This window comes from Neofelis nebulosa, chromosome 10, assembly GCF_028018385.1.
Source record: "Neofelis nebulosa isolate mNeoNeb1 chromosome 10, mNeoNeb1.pri, whole genome shotgun sequence".
In the NCBI taxonomy this organism is placed as follows: Eukaryota; Metazoa; Chordata; class Mammalia; order Carnivora; family Felidae; genus Neofelis; species Neofelis nebulosa.
Genome location: NC_080791.1, coordinates 66,599,105 through 66,616,449, shown reverse-complemented (window position 1 = coordinate 66,616,449; position 17,345 = coordinate 66,599,105). Strand labels below are relative to the sequence as shown.

Genomic DNA, 17,345 nt, shown 5'->3' with positions numbered 1-17,345 from the left:
ATTTCTAAATAATTACACAGCTATAAACACAGCAACAAACATTGCTAGTTAGGATTAAAAACAATTTCTTAAAATATTTGAGATTGTTAATTATCTGAATTTAAGAAAGCATGTGATATTCAAGAATACAAAAAAAAAAATTTAATGTTTTCTTGAGAGAGAGAGAATGAGAAAGCGCATGAGCTGGGGAGGGCAGAGAGAGTAATTAATCCGAAGCGGGCTCCATGCTGAGAGGAGCAAGCCCGATGCATGGCTCAAACCCACCAACTGGGAGATCATGACCTAGGTCATAGTTGGCCGCTTGACCAGCTGAGATGCCCCAAGAATACAAAATTTAAGTAATACTTCAGTTAGGGATGGGTAAATCATTTGTACATATACACAATATTATTTTCTGGATAATGGAAAACTTCCCCTTTAAGTACTAGAATATTGTCCCTAACTCATTTCTAATGTAAATCCTAATATATATCTTGTGTTAGTAAGTATAGTGTAATATTTCCTCCTTGGTATCATAAACTGGTTGTTTTTACTGATATAAGTGGTTAAAGTCCCTTAAAAACTGAATACCTGCTTTCTCCACAATTTATCTAGTACTAAATGATGCTGACTATGAATTTTATTTTCTGGTGGATGATCAGAACGGATTCTTTTTGTGGGAGATGGGGGGAACATTGCAGAGAGTTCAGATAGGAGTGGAGAGGCAAAAGTTCTTCCCCAGAGTCTTCAGGAAAGAAAGCCGGATTCCTTCTCATGGTATTCAGATTCTTTTTGAACATGCCCTTGACAGAACTACTTATAGGTCTTACTGCCTTTTCCTCCTCAGCCCTGTTTATTTGCACATGGTTTTCTGTCAGCTTTGAAAGCCTTGTTTCTCCTGTCTCCCTAACTAACTTCTGCTTATTCTTCAAAATCCAGCTCAAGGATCGGTTCCTTTGGTGGGTCCAGTATAAATCACAGAGATCTGCGAAAGATGAAAGAGGGAAATAAAAGAGCCAGTGTTAGAGTGGTACATTCTGACATCACATAAATGAGAAACGCTTGTCTGGCTTTTGTCAGCTTTAAAGATGGAAGGGGGCCATGAGCCAAGGAATGTGGGCATTTGCTAGAAACTGAAAAACCCCAAAATAGGACTTCTGAACATTAAGACCTGCTGAACTTCATAGTAATATGTTTGTGTTTTTAAGCAAATGCATACTTTAATCATAATTCTAAATTACTTATTTTCACATTTATATAAATGTTTCCATAAACCAAGAAAAACTGAGCTAATAAGTATTATACATTTAATGGTTAATATGCTTCAAAGAGTTTTTCTTAAAAAGTGAACAGGAGTTGGTTGAAATTGTTCCCACAGATATAAAGTATCTGTTAGTATTTTTATTCATAACAAATTCATATCTAAGCTTTCTGAAAAGCTGTATTACCTAATACCATAAGAAGGATGACTAAGTACTTGACAGCCCCCCTCTTAAGCACTGGCTTAACATAAAGAAATTATTTTAAGAAACAGCCTCCCCTGCACTATCCTCACCCCTGTTTTATTTACAGTACAGAGACTAATATTTTTGCAAAGCATTCATTTAATCATGAAATGTAGACAGATGCAATGGTATCAAGGAAAAGAGCGTTTAGTACCTTTTCACTTTATTAAAGGTTTTGACAATGAGAGCCTTATAAAATGTCATGAAATTCAGTTTGCTATACAATAAACATCTGTTAAGTAGGAGACATATCCCATATTATAAAACCATTTTAATGATTAAAATAATTCTGAATTCTTACTATAAAAATATTTGGCTAAAATATGAAACATCTTTGTAATAAAACTGACAATGTGCTTAAGTAAGATTTCAGAAATGTCTCCTGGAAAAAATGAGAATGTTTCCTTTTGCCAGATAAACTCTGAAAAGTTTAGGTGCCATAAACAAGACAAAACTAGTAAGGAATATCCTGTTACTAGAAAAGAACAGCATGTAATGTGGACTTCCTCCATGTCAAAGTGACAACCACTTAATGACAGTGACTAATTATACATAAAAAAAATAGAATATAAAAGATAATATGTGTTGTTCTAAGCCATTAAGTTGTGGTAATTTGTTACAGCAACCATTGAAAACTGATACGACCACAGAGTTTTTTTAACAAAAATTTTTGTTTGTATTTATGTGTGTTTGTATGTATGTTTATTTTTGAGAGAGAGGAGAGCATGAGCAGGGAAGGTGTAGAGAGAGGGAGACACAGAATCCAAAGCAGGCTCTAGGCTCTGAGATGTCAGCACAGAGCCCATTGCCGGGCTTGAACTCACAAACTGTGAGATCATGACCTGAGCCAAAGTTGGACACGTGACCAACTGAGCCACCCAGGCACTCCGATTTTTTGTTTTTAAATATTTTGACTCAGAACAGTTGCAGTAAACTGGTGCAGAAAAGCCTCATGTATACATCATTCATATTTCCCCCAAATAATATTTTATGTAATTATAGTACATTATAACAACCAGGAAATTGATTTGGGCACCATACTATTAATTCAGGGAAGGAGTGACACTTCTCTGAGTAGACTTTTTATATAGGTTCCACTTTTTTTTTTTTTTTAATTTTTTTTTTCAACGTTTTTTATTTTATTTTTGGGACAGAGAGAGACAGAGCATGAACGGGGGAGGGTCAGAGAGAGAGGGAGACACAGAATCGGAAACAGGCTCCAGGCTCCAGGCTCCGAGCCATCAGCCCAGAGCCTGACGCGGGGCTCGAACCCACGGACCGCGAGATCGTGACCTGGCTGAAGTCGGATGCTTAACCGACTGCGCCACCCAGGCGCCCCTATAGGTTCCACTTTTGGAAGTATATGTAGGTCTTACATATTCAGAACATAATACTACATCAGTCATGATGGAAGAAACAAAAAAATATATATTAAAATTGAAAGCGTATGGAAACAAACTCCACTGTCTTTCAAATGAAGAACCTAGCCACACTGAAAAAAACTAATTAAAGTAACTTGCATACGCAGTATTTGATTAACTTCAGTTTTGGACAGGTTTGAGGAGAGAATTACATACAAATCATGAGCTCCTTTTTAGTTGGTGTGGTGTTTTGAGTTAGAATGGCTGAGGAAATTTTGCAACTACTTTATATGTAATATAAGATTTAGCAAATGGATAAATATGTGTATGTTATTACTCTCCAGGGTTCTCACTGGTGGAAGGCACACACAAATATGTGTTGGAGTCAGTGGGGAGACCCTGTAGAAATGGATTGGAATTAAAAGTAATGGTGTGGACCCAGGATTTCTCGTGTATATGTGTCTGTCTATATGCATGTATATATGTTTATATATTTGTGCATATATATGTGTGTACATGGATATATTTCTTATGTTTGTCTACTGAAGTGACTCAGGAACAAAAACTCCCAGTAAAAATGATCTAACATTACCCTAATACTCAGAATCTTGGTCCTTCTTTTTTTTCAATGTTCCTGTTTAAATTCCAGTTAGTTAACATACAGTGTAATATTAATTTCAGATGTACAGTATAGTGATTCAACTCTTCTATACAATACCCGGTGCTCATCACAAGTACACTCCTTAATCCCCATCACATATTTCATCCAGCTCTCTACCCACTTGCCCTCTGGTAACCACCAGTTTGTTCTCTGTAGTTAAGAGTGTTTCTTGGTTTGCTTCCCTCTATCTTTTTTTCCCTTTGTGCATTTGTTCGTAAATTCTACATATGAATGAAATTATATCTTTCTGTCCTTCTCTGACTTATTTCACTTAGCATAATACTCTCTAGCTCCATCCATGTTGTTGCAAACAGCAAGATTTCATTCTTTTTTATGACTGAGTAATATTCCTGTGTGTGTGTGTGTGTGTGTGTGTGTGTGTGTGTGTGTGTGTGTGTGTGATATGCACACCACATCTTCTTTATCCATTTATCAGTGTATATTTGGGCTTTCCCCATAATTGGGCTATTATAGATAATGCTACTATCAACATCAGGGTGCATATATCCCTTGAATTAGTATTTTTGTATCCTTTGGGTAAATACCTAGTAATATAATTGCTGATAGTTCTATTTTTAACTTTTTAAGGAACCTCCATACTGTTTTTCCAGAGTTACTGCACCGGTTTGCACCCTAGTGCAAGAGGGTTCCCTTTTCTCCACATCCTTGCCAACACCTGTTGTTTCTTATGTTAATTTTAGCCATTCTGACTGGTGTGGAGTGATACCTCATTGTAGTTTTGATTTGTGTTTTCCTGATGATGAGTGATGTTGAGCATCTTTTCATGTGTCTGTTGGCCATCTGGATGTCTTCTTTCAAAAAAATATCTGTGTGTCTTCTTTTTTTTTAACTTTATTTTCTAAAATTTACATCCAAATTAGTTAGCATATAGTGAAACAATGATTTCAGGAGTAGATTCCTTAATGACCTTTACCCATTGAGCCTATCCCCCCCTAAAACCCCTCCAGTAACCCTCAGTTTGTTCTCCATATTTATGAGTCTCTTCTGTTTTGTCCCCCTTACTGTTTTTATGTTATTTTTGTTTCCCTTCCCTTATGTTCATCTGTTTTGTCTCTTAAAGTCCTCATATGACTGGGGCGCCTGGGTGGCTCAGTTGGTTGGGCGTCCGACTTCAGCTCAGGTCACGATCTCGCGGTCCGTGAGTTCGAGCTCTGCATCAGGCTCTGGGCTGATGGCTCAGAGCCTGGAGCCTGCTTCCGATTCTGTGTCTCCCTCTGTCTCTGCCCCTCCCCCGTTCATGCTCTGTCTCTCTCTGTCTAAAAAATAAATAAAACGTTAAAAAAAAAATTTAAAAAAAAAAAGTCCTCATATGACTGAAGTCATATGATTTTTGTCTTTCTCTGACTGACTAATTTCACTTATCTATGCATGTCTTCTGCCCATGTTTTAGGTGAATTATTAATTTTTGAGTGTTGAGTTTTGTAAGTTCTTTATATATTTTAGATACTAACCTTTTATCAAATATATCATTTCCAAATATCATCCCCCATTCTGCAGGTTGCCTATTACTTTTGTTGCTTGTTTACATTGCTGTGCTGAAGCTTTTTATTTTGATGAAGTCCCTATAGTTTATTTTTGCTTTTTTGTTTCCATTGCTTCAGGAGATATATCTAGTAAGAAGTTGCTCCAGCTGGATGTCAAAGAGTTTACTGCCCCTGTTCTCCTCTAGGATTTTTATGGTTTCAAGTCTCACATTTAGGTCTCTAATCCATTTTGAATTTACTTTTGTGTATGGTGTAATTAAGTGGTCCAATCTCATTCTGTTGCATACTATGGTTCAGTTTTCCCAACACCATTTTTTGAAGAGACTGGCTTTCTCTTGGATAGTTGGATATTCTTTACTGCTTTGTCGAAGATTACTTGATCATACAGTTCTGACTTCACTTCTGGGTTTTCTGTTCTGTTCAATTGATCTATGTGTCTATTTTTTGTGCCAGTACCATACTCTTTTGATTACTACAGCTTTGTGATATAACCTGAAGTCGGGAATTGTGATCCCTCCAGCTTTGCTTTTCTTCTTCAAGGTTGCTTTGGCTATTTGAGGTCTTTTGTCGTTCCATACATATTTTAGGACTGCTCTGTGGAAAATGGTGTGAAAAATTCCCATTTTGATAGGGATTGCATTAAATGTATAAATTCCTTTGGGCAGTATAAACATTTTGACAATATTTGATCTTCCAACCCATGAGCAGCATGGTATGTTTTTCCATTTCTTTGTGTCACCTGCAGTTTCTTTCATCAGTGTTTTATAGTTTTCAGAATACAGCTCTTTCAATGCTCTGGTTAAGTTTATTCCTAGCTATCCTATTGGTTTTGGTGCAATTGTAAATGAGATTGATTCCTTAATTTCTCTGCTGCTTTACTGGTGTATAGAAATGCAACAGATTTCTGTATGCTGATTTTGTATCCTGGGACTTTACTGAATTTGTGTTTCAGTTCTAGCAGATTTTTTTTTAATGTTTATTTACTTTTGAGAGAAAGAGAGAGACAGAGGTGTGAGCCAGGGAAGGACAGAGAGAGGGAGACACAGAATCTGAAGCTGGCTCCAGGCTCTGAGCTGTCAGCACAGCTGACATCTCTTCATCTCTTGTTACAGCCTTTAATTTAAAGTCTAGTTTTTCTGATTTAAGTATGGCTACTCCAGCTTTCTTTTGACCTACAATAGCATGATAGATAGTTCTCCATCCCCTCACTTTGAATCTGAAGGTGTCCTCAGGTCTCAAATGAGTCTCTGGTAGACAGCAAATAGATGGGTCTTGTTTTTTTATCCATTTTGATACCCTATGTCTTTTGGTTGGTGTATTTAGTCCATTTACATTCAGTGTTATTTTGAAAGATATGGGTAGAGTCATTGTGATATCTGTAGGTTTCATGCTTGTAGTGGTGTCTCTGGTATTTTGTGGTCTTTGCAACATTTCACTCAGAGTCCCCCATTAGGATGTCTTGTAGGGCTGGTTTAGTGGTGATGAATTCCTTCAGTTTTTGTTTGGGAAAACCTTTATCTCTCCTTCTATTCTGAATGACAGACTTGCTGGGTAAAGGATTTTTGGCTGCATATTTTTTTTCTGTTCATCACATTGAAGATTTCCTGCCATTCCTTTCTGGCCTGCCAAGTTTCAATAGATAGGTCTGCTACTACCCTTATGTGTCTACCTTTGTGTGTTAAGACCGTTTATCCCTACCTGCTTTCAGAATTCTCTCTTTATCCTTGTATTTTGCCAGTTTGACTATGATAAATCGTGCAGAAGATCAATTCAAGTTACGTCTGAAGGGAGTTCTCTCTGCCTCTTGGATTTCAATGCCTGTTTCCTTCCCCAGATTGGGGAATTTCTCAGCTATGATTTGTTCAAGTATGCCTTCAGCCCCTTTCTCTCTTCCTCTGAATTCCTATGATATGGATATTGTTCTGTTTGATTGCATCACTTAGTTCCCTAATCCTCCCCTTGTACTCATGGATTTTTTAATCTTTTTCTCAGCTTCCTCTTTTTCCATAATTTTATCTTCTAATTCACCTATTCTCCCCTCTGCCTCTTCAGTCCACGCTGTGTCTGCCTCCATTTTATTTTGCACCTCATTTATAGAATTTTTTAATTCATCATGACTATTTCTTAGTCCCTTGATTTCTGTAGCAATAGATTCTCTGCTGTCCTCTATGCTTTTTTCAAGCCCAGCAATTAATTTTATGACTATTATTCTAAATTCTTGTTCAGTTATATTGCTTAAATCGGTTTTGATCAATTCGTTAGTTGTCACTACTTCCTGGAATTTCTTTTGAGGAAAATTCTTCCGTTTCATCATTTTCGCAAGTTTTCTGTCCCTTATGCGTTTTAAAAGCTTGTGTGCTCTGCACCTGTGAGCACTGTTATATTCAAGGAGGGTCATACACTGTCTAGAGCCTGGCCCTCAGGAGGTGTTTTTTGGGGATTGTTACTTGCTCTGTGTTGTGACTTTGGTTATTTTATTACCTTACTCACAATAATATTTTGTACCCTCCACCAGGTGTGCTTTGATTTGTTCCTTGGAGTAGCCCTGTAAAGGAAAACAGACAAACAGGAGACAAAAACATGCAAACACACAAACAAATAACACAAACAAACAAATAAACAAAAACAAAAACCTAAAGACTAAAAACAAAAAAACCCAAATTATTTCCTTGTTTATGTTTTGTTTAGATGATCTATCCATTGATGTAAGTGGGTATTAAAGTCCCCTACTATTATTGTATTATTATCAGTATTCAGAATAGAAGGAGCAATAAAAAGTTTCCCAAACAAAAACTAACAGTTTGTAACCACTAAACCAGCCCTGCAAAAAAATATGAAAGAGGACTCTTTAAGGGCAAAGTAGAGACCACAAGTGAGGTAAGGAATGATTAGCAAAAATCTCCAGAAAGAATGACAAAATCAGTAAAATAATAATTTAAAAAAGGCTGTGTGTGTGTGTGTGTGTGTGTGTGTATTGCTTTGAATGTAAATGGATTAAATGCTCCAGCCAAAAGACATAGGGTGACAGAATGGGTAAAACAATAAGATTTATCTATATGCTACCTACAAGCGACTCTTTGTAGACCTAAAGACACTTGCAGATTGAAAGTGAGGGGGTGTAGAATCATTTATCACACAAATGGATGTCAAGAAAAAAAAAGCCAGAGTAGCAATACTTATAGCAAACAAAATACTTTAAAACAAAAACTTTTCATAAAAGACAAAGAAGGGTATTATATAATCATAAAGGGGACAATCCAACAAGAAGATATAACAATTGTAAATATTAATGCATCCAGCATGGGGGCACCCAAATATATAACACAATTAATAGCAAACATGAAGGAACTAATTCAGGATCTTGGTCTTTAATACCATACCTCACAAAACAGTGCCAGGACTTCTTAGAGAAATTGCTGACCTTAGGGCAGGGACAAGGTAGTTATAATATGAGCCTGGATTGTTTTGTTAAGCCAGAAAGTAAGAAAAAACTAGGGAAAAAAACGTGGGTTCATGTCACAGGGCACAAGAACTAGGTTAAAGTCATGCCCACTGTCTAAATCTAGGACTTGTTTAGCACAAAAAATAGTTAAGTTAGTAATGACTTTATAGAATATTGGGATTAAAAATAGGAATTCATGAGTTCATACTGATAGGGGGTACACAAATAAGCATGTTAGGGAGGGATAAATGAGGAGTCTACTAATTGCAGAATGTTGAGTGCTAACTGGTGGATGTGGAAGAAGTGCTGGATTTGGAAAATCATTTTATAATCATCATAGCAAAGTCTGATTTTTGCAGTAATTATCAGTAGATGTGAAATCTAGGCAGAAATTTGGGGCATCTGGGTGGCTCAGTTGGATAAGTGTCCCATTTCGGCTCAGGTCGTGATCTCCCAGTTCATGAGTTTCAGCCCTGCATTGGCTTCTCTGCTGTCAGCACAGAGCCCACTTCAGATCCTCTGTCTCCCTCCCTTTCTGCCCCTCCCCTGCTGTGTCTCTCAATCTAAAAACTAAATAAACATTTTAAAAAATAATAAAAAATAAATCCAGGCAGAAATTTTGGTGAGGAGCAAGATACTTGCATGGCCTAAAGTGTCAGACCACAGATTGCTTGTTAGTTGCAAGGAAAAATGTGAAATATCCATTAGAAAAATTGGACACCATTAAGTAAAAATTTAGGTAAGCAAAACTGACATCACCAAGGACCACATGTCTGCTTATAGCAGTATAAAGAGATGAGCAAATCTCTTCCCCAAAGAACCAGTATGAAACTAGACAATAATTATTGAATACAACTATTTCAGAGCTCTAAAACTTGACTAGAAGCAAACAAATTTAGAAGCAGTTATTCATGCTTGTATTTTGGGTAAGAACAGTAAAAATCTGCAGCATTCTTAGCTGAAGTTGCTACCATCTCCCTCACATTTCAGCTCTGTCAGTAAGAATGATAGTTTCTTCCAGGGCAGAGCTGGCCATATAACCAGGAGCTTTGCTGCCAAATAGGACAGAAAGCTTAAATCCACATCATTGTCAGTAACAGTAGTATTGAACCCAGTAGGAAATGAAAGGCAAAAAAAACCCCTCTAATTCTGCTTGTCTAAGTTACAATCCTATTTGGGACTAGTGGCACACCTGCCAGAAATTTAACAGAGAAATCCTGAAAATAAGTCATAGAAGGCCTACCTGGAGACTCTGGACCAAGAAGGCAACAGAGGAGGCTTCTAAATTCATTCCTTTCACAGATACATCAAATGCACAGCTACACACAGAGCAATTCTCTCTGAGAGAAATCCAGAAACCGGTTGAGTAACTCCTATACATTGGGCCCTTGACAAATACACACATTGAAATGGGTGGGAAAGATTAAGATACATTTTTGCCATAAACAGCACTCCTTGCAGAATGCTATGTATCAGAGAGAGAAATCTCAACTCCCAACTACAACTTGAAGAGTGAGGAGTTTGGATCACACATCTCGTACCCCAACTTTTAAGGCTCCTGCCCAAGGGATGGGTCTTCCAAATTCCTAACTCTGTAAGTCAGCAGAGCTTTTGTTCATGAGTCTCACAGGACTATAGTAAACACACAGGCAGTTTTTAATGGAGTTCTGGGCACTCACAGCGACTATCCCTCCAGAACTCATTGCAGAGGGAGCTGGCAAAAATGCCCATCTCCCACTGTTTCTCCCAGCTACTTTACCGGTACCTGTCTGAAGTTTCAGCTTCTAATTAGCACATTTTCAGGTGCCCGCTGCTGTCTTTACCAGAGCCCAAAACAAAAAGACTCACTTCAGCATTGACTGAAGATGAAAGTATCTAAAAATATATTCCATGCAAATAGAAATAAAAGTAAAGCATGGGTAGCTATACTGATATATTAGACATAATAGACTTTAAGCCAAAAACTGTAATAAGAGATAAAGAGGTCATTGTATAATGACAAAGTGGTCAACTCATCAAGTGGATATAACAATTATGTTTATGTATGCAACATTGGAGTATCTGAATATATAAAGCAAATGTTAGCAGATTTGAAGGGAAAAATAGACAACAAAACAATAATAGTAAAGGACTTCAGTACTCCACATTCAACAATGGGTTTATAAGCAAACAAAATCAATTAAGAAAAATAAGACCGAGATGACACGTTAGACCAGATGGACCTCATAGGTGTATACAGAACCTTTCATCCAACAACAGAGCACACATTCTTCTCAATTGCACATGGATCATTCTCCAGGATAGATCATGTGTTTGGTCACAAAACAAGTCTTAATAAATTTAAGAAGATCAAAATCATGTAAAGCATACTTTCCAACCAACCATAATGGTATAAAACTTAGAAATTAATAAGAAAATTTGAAAATTCAAAGATATATGGAGATTAAACAATGTGCTCCTTAACAACCAATGGGTCAATGAAGAAGTCAAAAAGGAAATCAAAAACATCATAAGACAAATGAAAGTGGAAATACAACATACTAAAATTTATGGGATGCAGCAAAAACATATCTAAGATGTAAGTTTATAGCAATAAATACCTACATTAAGAAAAAGGAAATATCTCAAATATATGCAGGCTAACTTTACATTCCAAAGAACTAGAAAAAGAACAAACTAAGCCTAAAGTTAGAAAGAAATAACAAAGATCAGAGCAGAATTAAATGAAATAGAGTTAAAAAGGCAATAAAAAAGGCAAATGATACTAAGATCTGGTTTGTTTGATTTTTTTTGAAAAGAAAAACAAAATGACAAATGTTTAACAAGACTAATAAAAAAAGAGAGAAGCTGCAAATAAAATCAGGTATGAAAGAAAAGACATTACAGTTAATACCACAGAAATGCTAAGGACCATAAGAGAGTACTATGAATAATTACATGCCAACAGTTAGATAACCTGGAAGAACACATAAATTCCTAGAAACATACAACCTACCAAGACTGAATCATAAAGAAATAGAAAATCTGAACAAATAATTACTAGTAAGAAGAGTGAAGCTGTAATCAAAAACATCCCAGAAAGAAAACTTCAGGACCACCTGGCTTCACTACTGAATTCTACCAAACATTTAAAGAAAAATAAATACCTATTCATTTCAAATTCTTCCAAAAAAAGTAGAAGCAGAGGAAACATTTCAAGCCCATTTTATGAGGCCACAATCACCCTGATATCAAAGCCAGATGTAGACATGGAAGGAAGGAAGGAAGGAAGGAAGGAAGGAAGGAAGGAAGGAAGGAAGGGAGGGAGGGGAAGAAAAGGAAAGAGAGAAGGAAAGAGAAAAAAAGAAAGAAAGAAAGAAAGAAAGAAAGAAAGAAAGAAAGAAAGAAAGAAAGAAAGAAAGAAAGAAAGAAAGAAAGAAAGAAAGAAAAAGAAAGAAAGAGGAAGAAAGAAAAAGGGAGAGGAGGAGAGAAAGGAAAAGAGAAAGAAGGAAGGAAAGAAGGAAGCAAAGAATGACAGAGGGAAGGAAGTAAAGAGAAAAAGAGAAATGAAGGAAGGAAGGAAACTACAAGCCAAATCTCAATGAATATAGAGGCAAAAATGCTCAACAAATATTAGTAAATCAAATTTAACAACATGTTAAGAGGATCATATACTGTGGTCAAAGGGGACTTATTCCTGGAATGCAGTAATGTTTCAACATAAGCAAATCAATAAATTGTTCTCTTTAAAATGGTTATTTTATAGTGTGAATTCTACCTCAGTAAAAAAAAAATATATATACTTGTTAATATTGTGATAATGTTCCATATTGAATGAGACTAAAGAAACGCAACAACTAATTGGAATATCTGATTCCAGATCAAATTATGAGTGTAGAGAAAACAGTTCTAAAGAACATTATTGGGGGCAAAGCAGTATTGAGAAAGAACAAAACTGGAGGTATCACACTTTCTGATTTCAAACTATACTACAAAGCTATAGCAATCAAAATAGTATGGTATTGACACAGAAACATGTAGGTCAATGTAATAGACTCGAGTCCAGAAATAAACCCATGCTTATATGGTCAGTTAATCTACAAAAAAGGAGGCAAGAATATACAATGGGGAAAAGACAGTCTTTTCAATAAATTATATTGGTAAAACTGGACAACTGCATGCCAAAAAAATGAAACTGAACCACTTTCTTATACCACATACAAAGATAAAGCTCAAATAGTTTAAAGACTTAAACGTAAAACTAGAAACCATAAAATTCCTAGAAGAAAAATTAGGCAGTAAGTTCTTTGAAATTGGTCTTAGCTGTATTTTTGGATTTGTTTCCTCCAGCAAGGGCAACATATTTTTTGGCAACATTTTTTCACATTTATATACTTCCTATGTAATTTTTCTCCGTCTGAGACTTGTCCTCATTTTTTATTATTTTTTGACAGAAATTTTCAATTTAAAATTATTGAATTTATCAATCTTTTAATTTATGACGTGTATTTTACACTTTCCCTATCTGAATTTATAAAGATATTCTCTGATATCTTCTAATGAAAGTTTGAACATCTTTTTATAGTGACTCCTGTCACCATTCAGAGAGCTTGTCAGTTCAGTGAAACATTTTTGAGTGCCTGCTATATAGTCAGTTCTTGGCAGGAGGGGTATAGCAATGTATAAGGCCCAGTATTATCTTTGAGGGACTCGCATTTTAATGAAGGAGCAAAAAGAGCGTGAACAGGGGCGCCTGGGTGGCTCAGTGGGTTAAGCGTCCAACGTCAGCTCAGGTTATGATCTCATGGTTTGTGAGCTTGAGCCCTCACAGAGCCTGCTTCAGATCCTCTATCTCCCTTTCTCTATGCCCCTCCCCTGTGTACTCTCTCTCTCTCTCTTTCTCTCAAGAATAAATAAACATAAAAAAAAGAACATGAATATAAGAAGCAGAGATATCAAACTGAAAGAAGTGTTCTGAGAGCTAGGTTAGTTTATTGATCACACGAGGGTGGGAGGCAGCAGCTGGGTTGGAAATCTGGAAGTAAGACCATAAAGACAATTTGGCATGGAGCTCAGACCTAGTCTGGTACGTCAGGTGTCTTCAAACAGTTTTAGCATCGGAATCCTAACTTGAAAGGAAATTAATGGTAACAACTATAATAATTACAATAATAATTGCAACAATAATCATAATTTCAGCTAATATATCTATATATATTATTTACCATGGTGCCATGCTGAGAACTCTATGTATTATCTCATTTCTTCTTCATAGCAACCCTATAAGATAGGTTTTGAAATTATCCTCATTTTACCAACTGAGGTTCACAGAGATTAATATATAAAACTGAAGCAAAGCTTCTCTTAATAAATTGCTTCTGTGTAACAGAGTATACTTGAAAATCACTACCCAAAAGGATGGGAAGATACCAAAGAGATTGAGGCATGAAAGTGACATAATCAGATTTGTATTTTATGTCCATCATGCTGGAGAATAGATCTGAAATGAATAAGGACTGGATTAGAGAAACTAGTTATGAAACTTTTACATTAGTCAAAATGAGATATAATTAAAAATGGAACTATAAGTTCAGGTGTATCATATGGGATAAGCTGGGAGTGATAAAAGAGGATAATGGGCAGTTAATAATGGGCTAAGAAGATATATGCATGCCTCATGTGAAGGGACAAGCTGTAGTAAAAGGAGATAGAGGAAGTATTTTACCTTAGAAAACTAATGGCAACTCTTGATTTAGTGGGTCCATGTAATTAAGGTTCAACTGATAATTTAAGGATGATTTGTTAATAAAAAAGAAAATAAGAAATGATGTAGCTTTTTAACTTCAATTTGGTATGTTTGAGGCTGTATTTTCTAGCATTGTCACTAGAAAAAATAGGGCTTATAAATTCTGGGGACTTATAAGGGGATAAAAGAAGGTCCATTTCTATTAATCATTTAGAAATGGTAAAAAAGGTAGAACAAATAAAAAGTATTGAATAAGATATTATATGTATATATAGAAATAATTGCAATAAATATAAGTCAATTAAATGATCTCTTTAAAAGACAAAAGTTGTCAGAATGGATTTTTTTTTAATGCCAACTATATTTACAAGAAGTAGAGAAAGGTTGAAATGAAAAGATGGAAAAAGACATACCAGGAAAATTTCAACAACAAAGCTGGTGTGGTTATATTAACATCAGACAAATTGACTTTAAAGGGGAAAAAAGTTATTTAACAGTGCCAGAATCTAAAACAGGGATTTAAGTACAGTCCTTGGAGATGAAGTTGAAAAGAAGGTAATAGTGTATTTCCAAACAACTGATATGTTCACTGAGTGTTACACTGATTTGAAGAATAAAGACAAAATGAAAGTTTGGGAAAACAAATACCCATAGATTGTATGGAGTTTATAGTTTAACCAAATAGTTTTCTTTACAGCTTTAAAAAATATTGGCTTTTTCATTCCATGTCATTCTTAGTCTGTTTGTTGGCATCACATATAAAATTAAATGCATTTGGTAAGCATTTGCTCTTGTGTTTTCAGGAATTCAAAATGTCCTCAGCCTCTTCTGTGCAGTTCTCACAGAAAATAAGGTTCTCTTCCATTCTGCAAGTTTCCAGAGACTTAGTGATGCTTGCAGAGCCCTGGAATCTTTAATGTTTCCTCTTAAATATAGGTGAGGTTTTCTACTTGGTACTTTAATTTATTCCTGAATTCTGCATTACTTATTGATGATTAGTTGAAATGTCATAGCACAATCAATAGTTTTGAACCACAAGGGCATATTTTACAAAGTTACACTGTATACATGATTCTGATGGAAATCTAACCTAGAATTTGGAAAATTTCCAAGTTGTTCATTACTGAGTGTTGATTAATTTAGTGGGAAAAATAACTTGCATAGTATTGTCAGCAACATTTAATTCTCTCTAAATACAATTGGTGATAAAAGTCTTAAGTTAGTTCTGGTTATTTGATATTAAAGACTTATTAATTTTTAGGAGTTATAATGGTATTATGTATATTTAAAAAGATACCTTACCTTTTTTTAGATATCTACTAAAGTATTTATGTATAAATGATATGATATCTGGGAGTTGCTTCAAATAATACAGTAGGGGAGAGAATGAAAATGGGTAGAAACATACATGTAACCATGCATTGGTAATTGTCAAATCTGGATTGGATACATGGGGTTTCATTGTCCTTTTTTCGTCTTTATTTTCTGGGGGACATGTTAAAACTTTCCATAGTAAAAAGTAAAAACCAAAACAATCTAAACAGTGATGCCTGATAGTGTTATGAATAAAATATTTTATTCTAATATACTGTTTATCAATTTGATACTCATAACACTTAGGATCTTAAGTCATACAAACTAGAAAAAAATTTAGACTGCCTCCATATTTTATTTAAAAAATATTTCTTTCTTTCTTTTTTTTTTTACTATGTGCCTTTCTTAACCTCTAGATAAGAGAGCATTCTATGCCTTAATTTTTGCACTTTGCCATTCTGATTGAATTCAAACATCAAGTACAAAAAATGGAATTTGAATGATTGTTTTGTTTAGACAAATCATCATCATTATTGAGGGGGAGAGCCCATAAGGGAGTCACTGTTACCTCCTGATGTCAGATTTTTATGTAAGGAAAAATGTTTTCAAGCAAGATGAATAAACCTAAAAAGACTGCTTACCTCAGAGGGATAAGGGATAAGGAAGCTGTCCTGGGTTCTGTTTACTTTATATCTTGTTATACCTGATCATCTCTTTTACATGAAAATTTTTTTAAATCTTTCTTTTTAAAAATTTAATGTTAATAACCATGAGAATATTAATGATAATGTAGGTAATCTAAAACTCATACTGCATAAAGATAAAAGAAAATACGTTCATATTACAGAAAAACAAATATATCTCACATATTCTTTTATTATTTCCAGTTATCCTTATATTCCCATTCTCCCGGCTCAGCTACTAGAAGTTCTAAGTTCCCCAACACCTTTCATTATTGGAGTACATTCTATCTTTAAAACTGATATCCATGAACTTGTAAGTATTCATCTTTAAATTGCCAGTTAATGAGACTAAAAGCTTATCATATTTATTTGAATCCTATAACATTTCACCTGATTACTATTTTCAGATCTCTTACATTCCCAATAGAAAAGATTGGCTGGAAGAAAAAGCATCACTGAAAAATATAAATATTAATTTTTTTTCATAGCAAGTATGGAAGATCTACAAAATGAATTTATTCATATTTAAAATGCCCCATTTTTGGCATACTAATTTTATCTTCTGTATTCTTCATCCTATATATGAGAAAGGGAGATAAAATAATCCATTAATTAGTATTTTACTTATACTTTGTCATGAGTGCTTTAATATATTCATATTTTGAAATGAGGTCTGGGTTAATGCTGAATGGCTAGTAGCTAAAAAGCAAAAAGTATTTGCAAAAGAGTGAAGGCTTTTAGTGGAATACAAGTTGTGTATGAGCTCCACCAAATTATTCTATTCTTAATGCCATATGAAAAGAAATAGCAAAGAAGAAAAGGAATACTGTATATTGAAGCCAGTGCTGGAATATTGTGTTTACTTCTCTGTACTGAACTTATTTAAGAGGGATTATAAGAAAATAATGTGCTTCGGAGAGGAACATCCAGGATTGTCAGAGTATAGAAACCATATCCTATGAGACCCTTAAATTTTCTCAGGTAATATCCTGGTCCTGTTTGATAGCTAAATATAAATATTTAAATGGCTGTTGTAGGAAGGTTCACTTTTTGTAGCTCTAAAAGGCTGAAGTAGAATCAATGGGTATAGTGGATATAAAAAGAAATTTCTCCTTAGTATAAAAGTTTTCAACTATGAGAGCTGACCAATGATGAAAAATGGGGTGCCTT

The 17,345-nt window shown here is 35.0% G+C and overlaps 1 protein-coding gene and 1 long non-coding RNA gene across 5 annotated transcripts in view; both read left to right on the top strand.

Moving 5' to 3' along the window:
* Positions 1-17,345, top strand: part of SBF2 (SET binding factor 2) — a 484,561-nt gene that overhangs the window by 253,066 nt on the left and 214,150 nt on the right. For all 4 annotated transcript variants that reach the window (XM_058688209.1, XM_058688205.1, XM_058688206.1 and 1 more), the window contains exons 7-8: positions 14,982-15,114; positions 16,380-16,488. In XM_058688209.1, the coding sequence (XP_058544192.1) occupies positions 14,982-15,114; positions 16,380-16,488 (242 nt within the window). The remainder of the gene's footprint in view (positions 1-14,981; positions 15,115-16,379; positions 16,489-17,345) is intronic.
* On the top strand, positions 1,204-4,828 carry LOC131487463 (uncharacterized). Its single transcript, XR_009249750.1, has 2 exons — positions 1,204-2,575; positions 2,829-4,828. It is a non-coding gene; the product is annotated as an uncharacterized LOC131487463 (long non-coding RNA).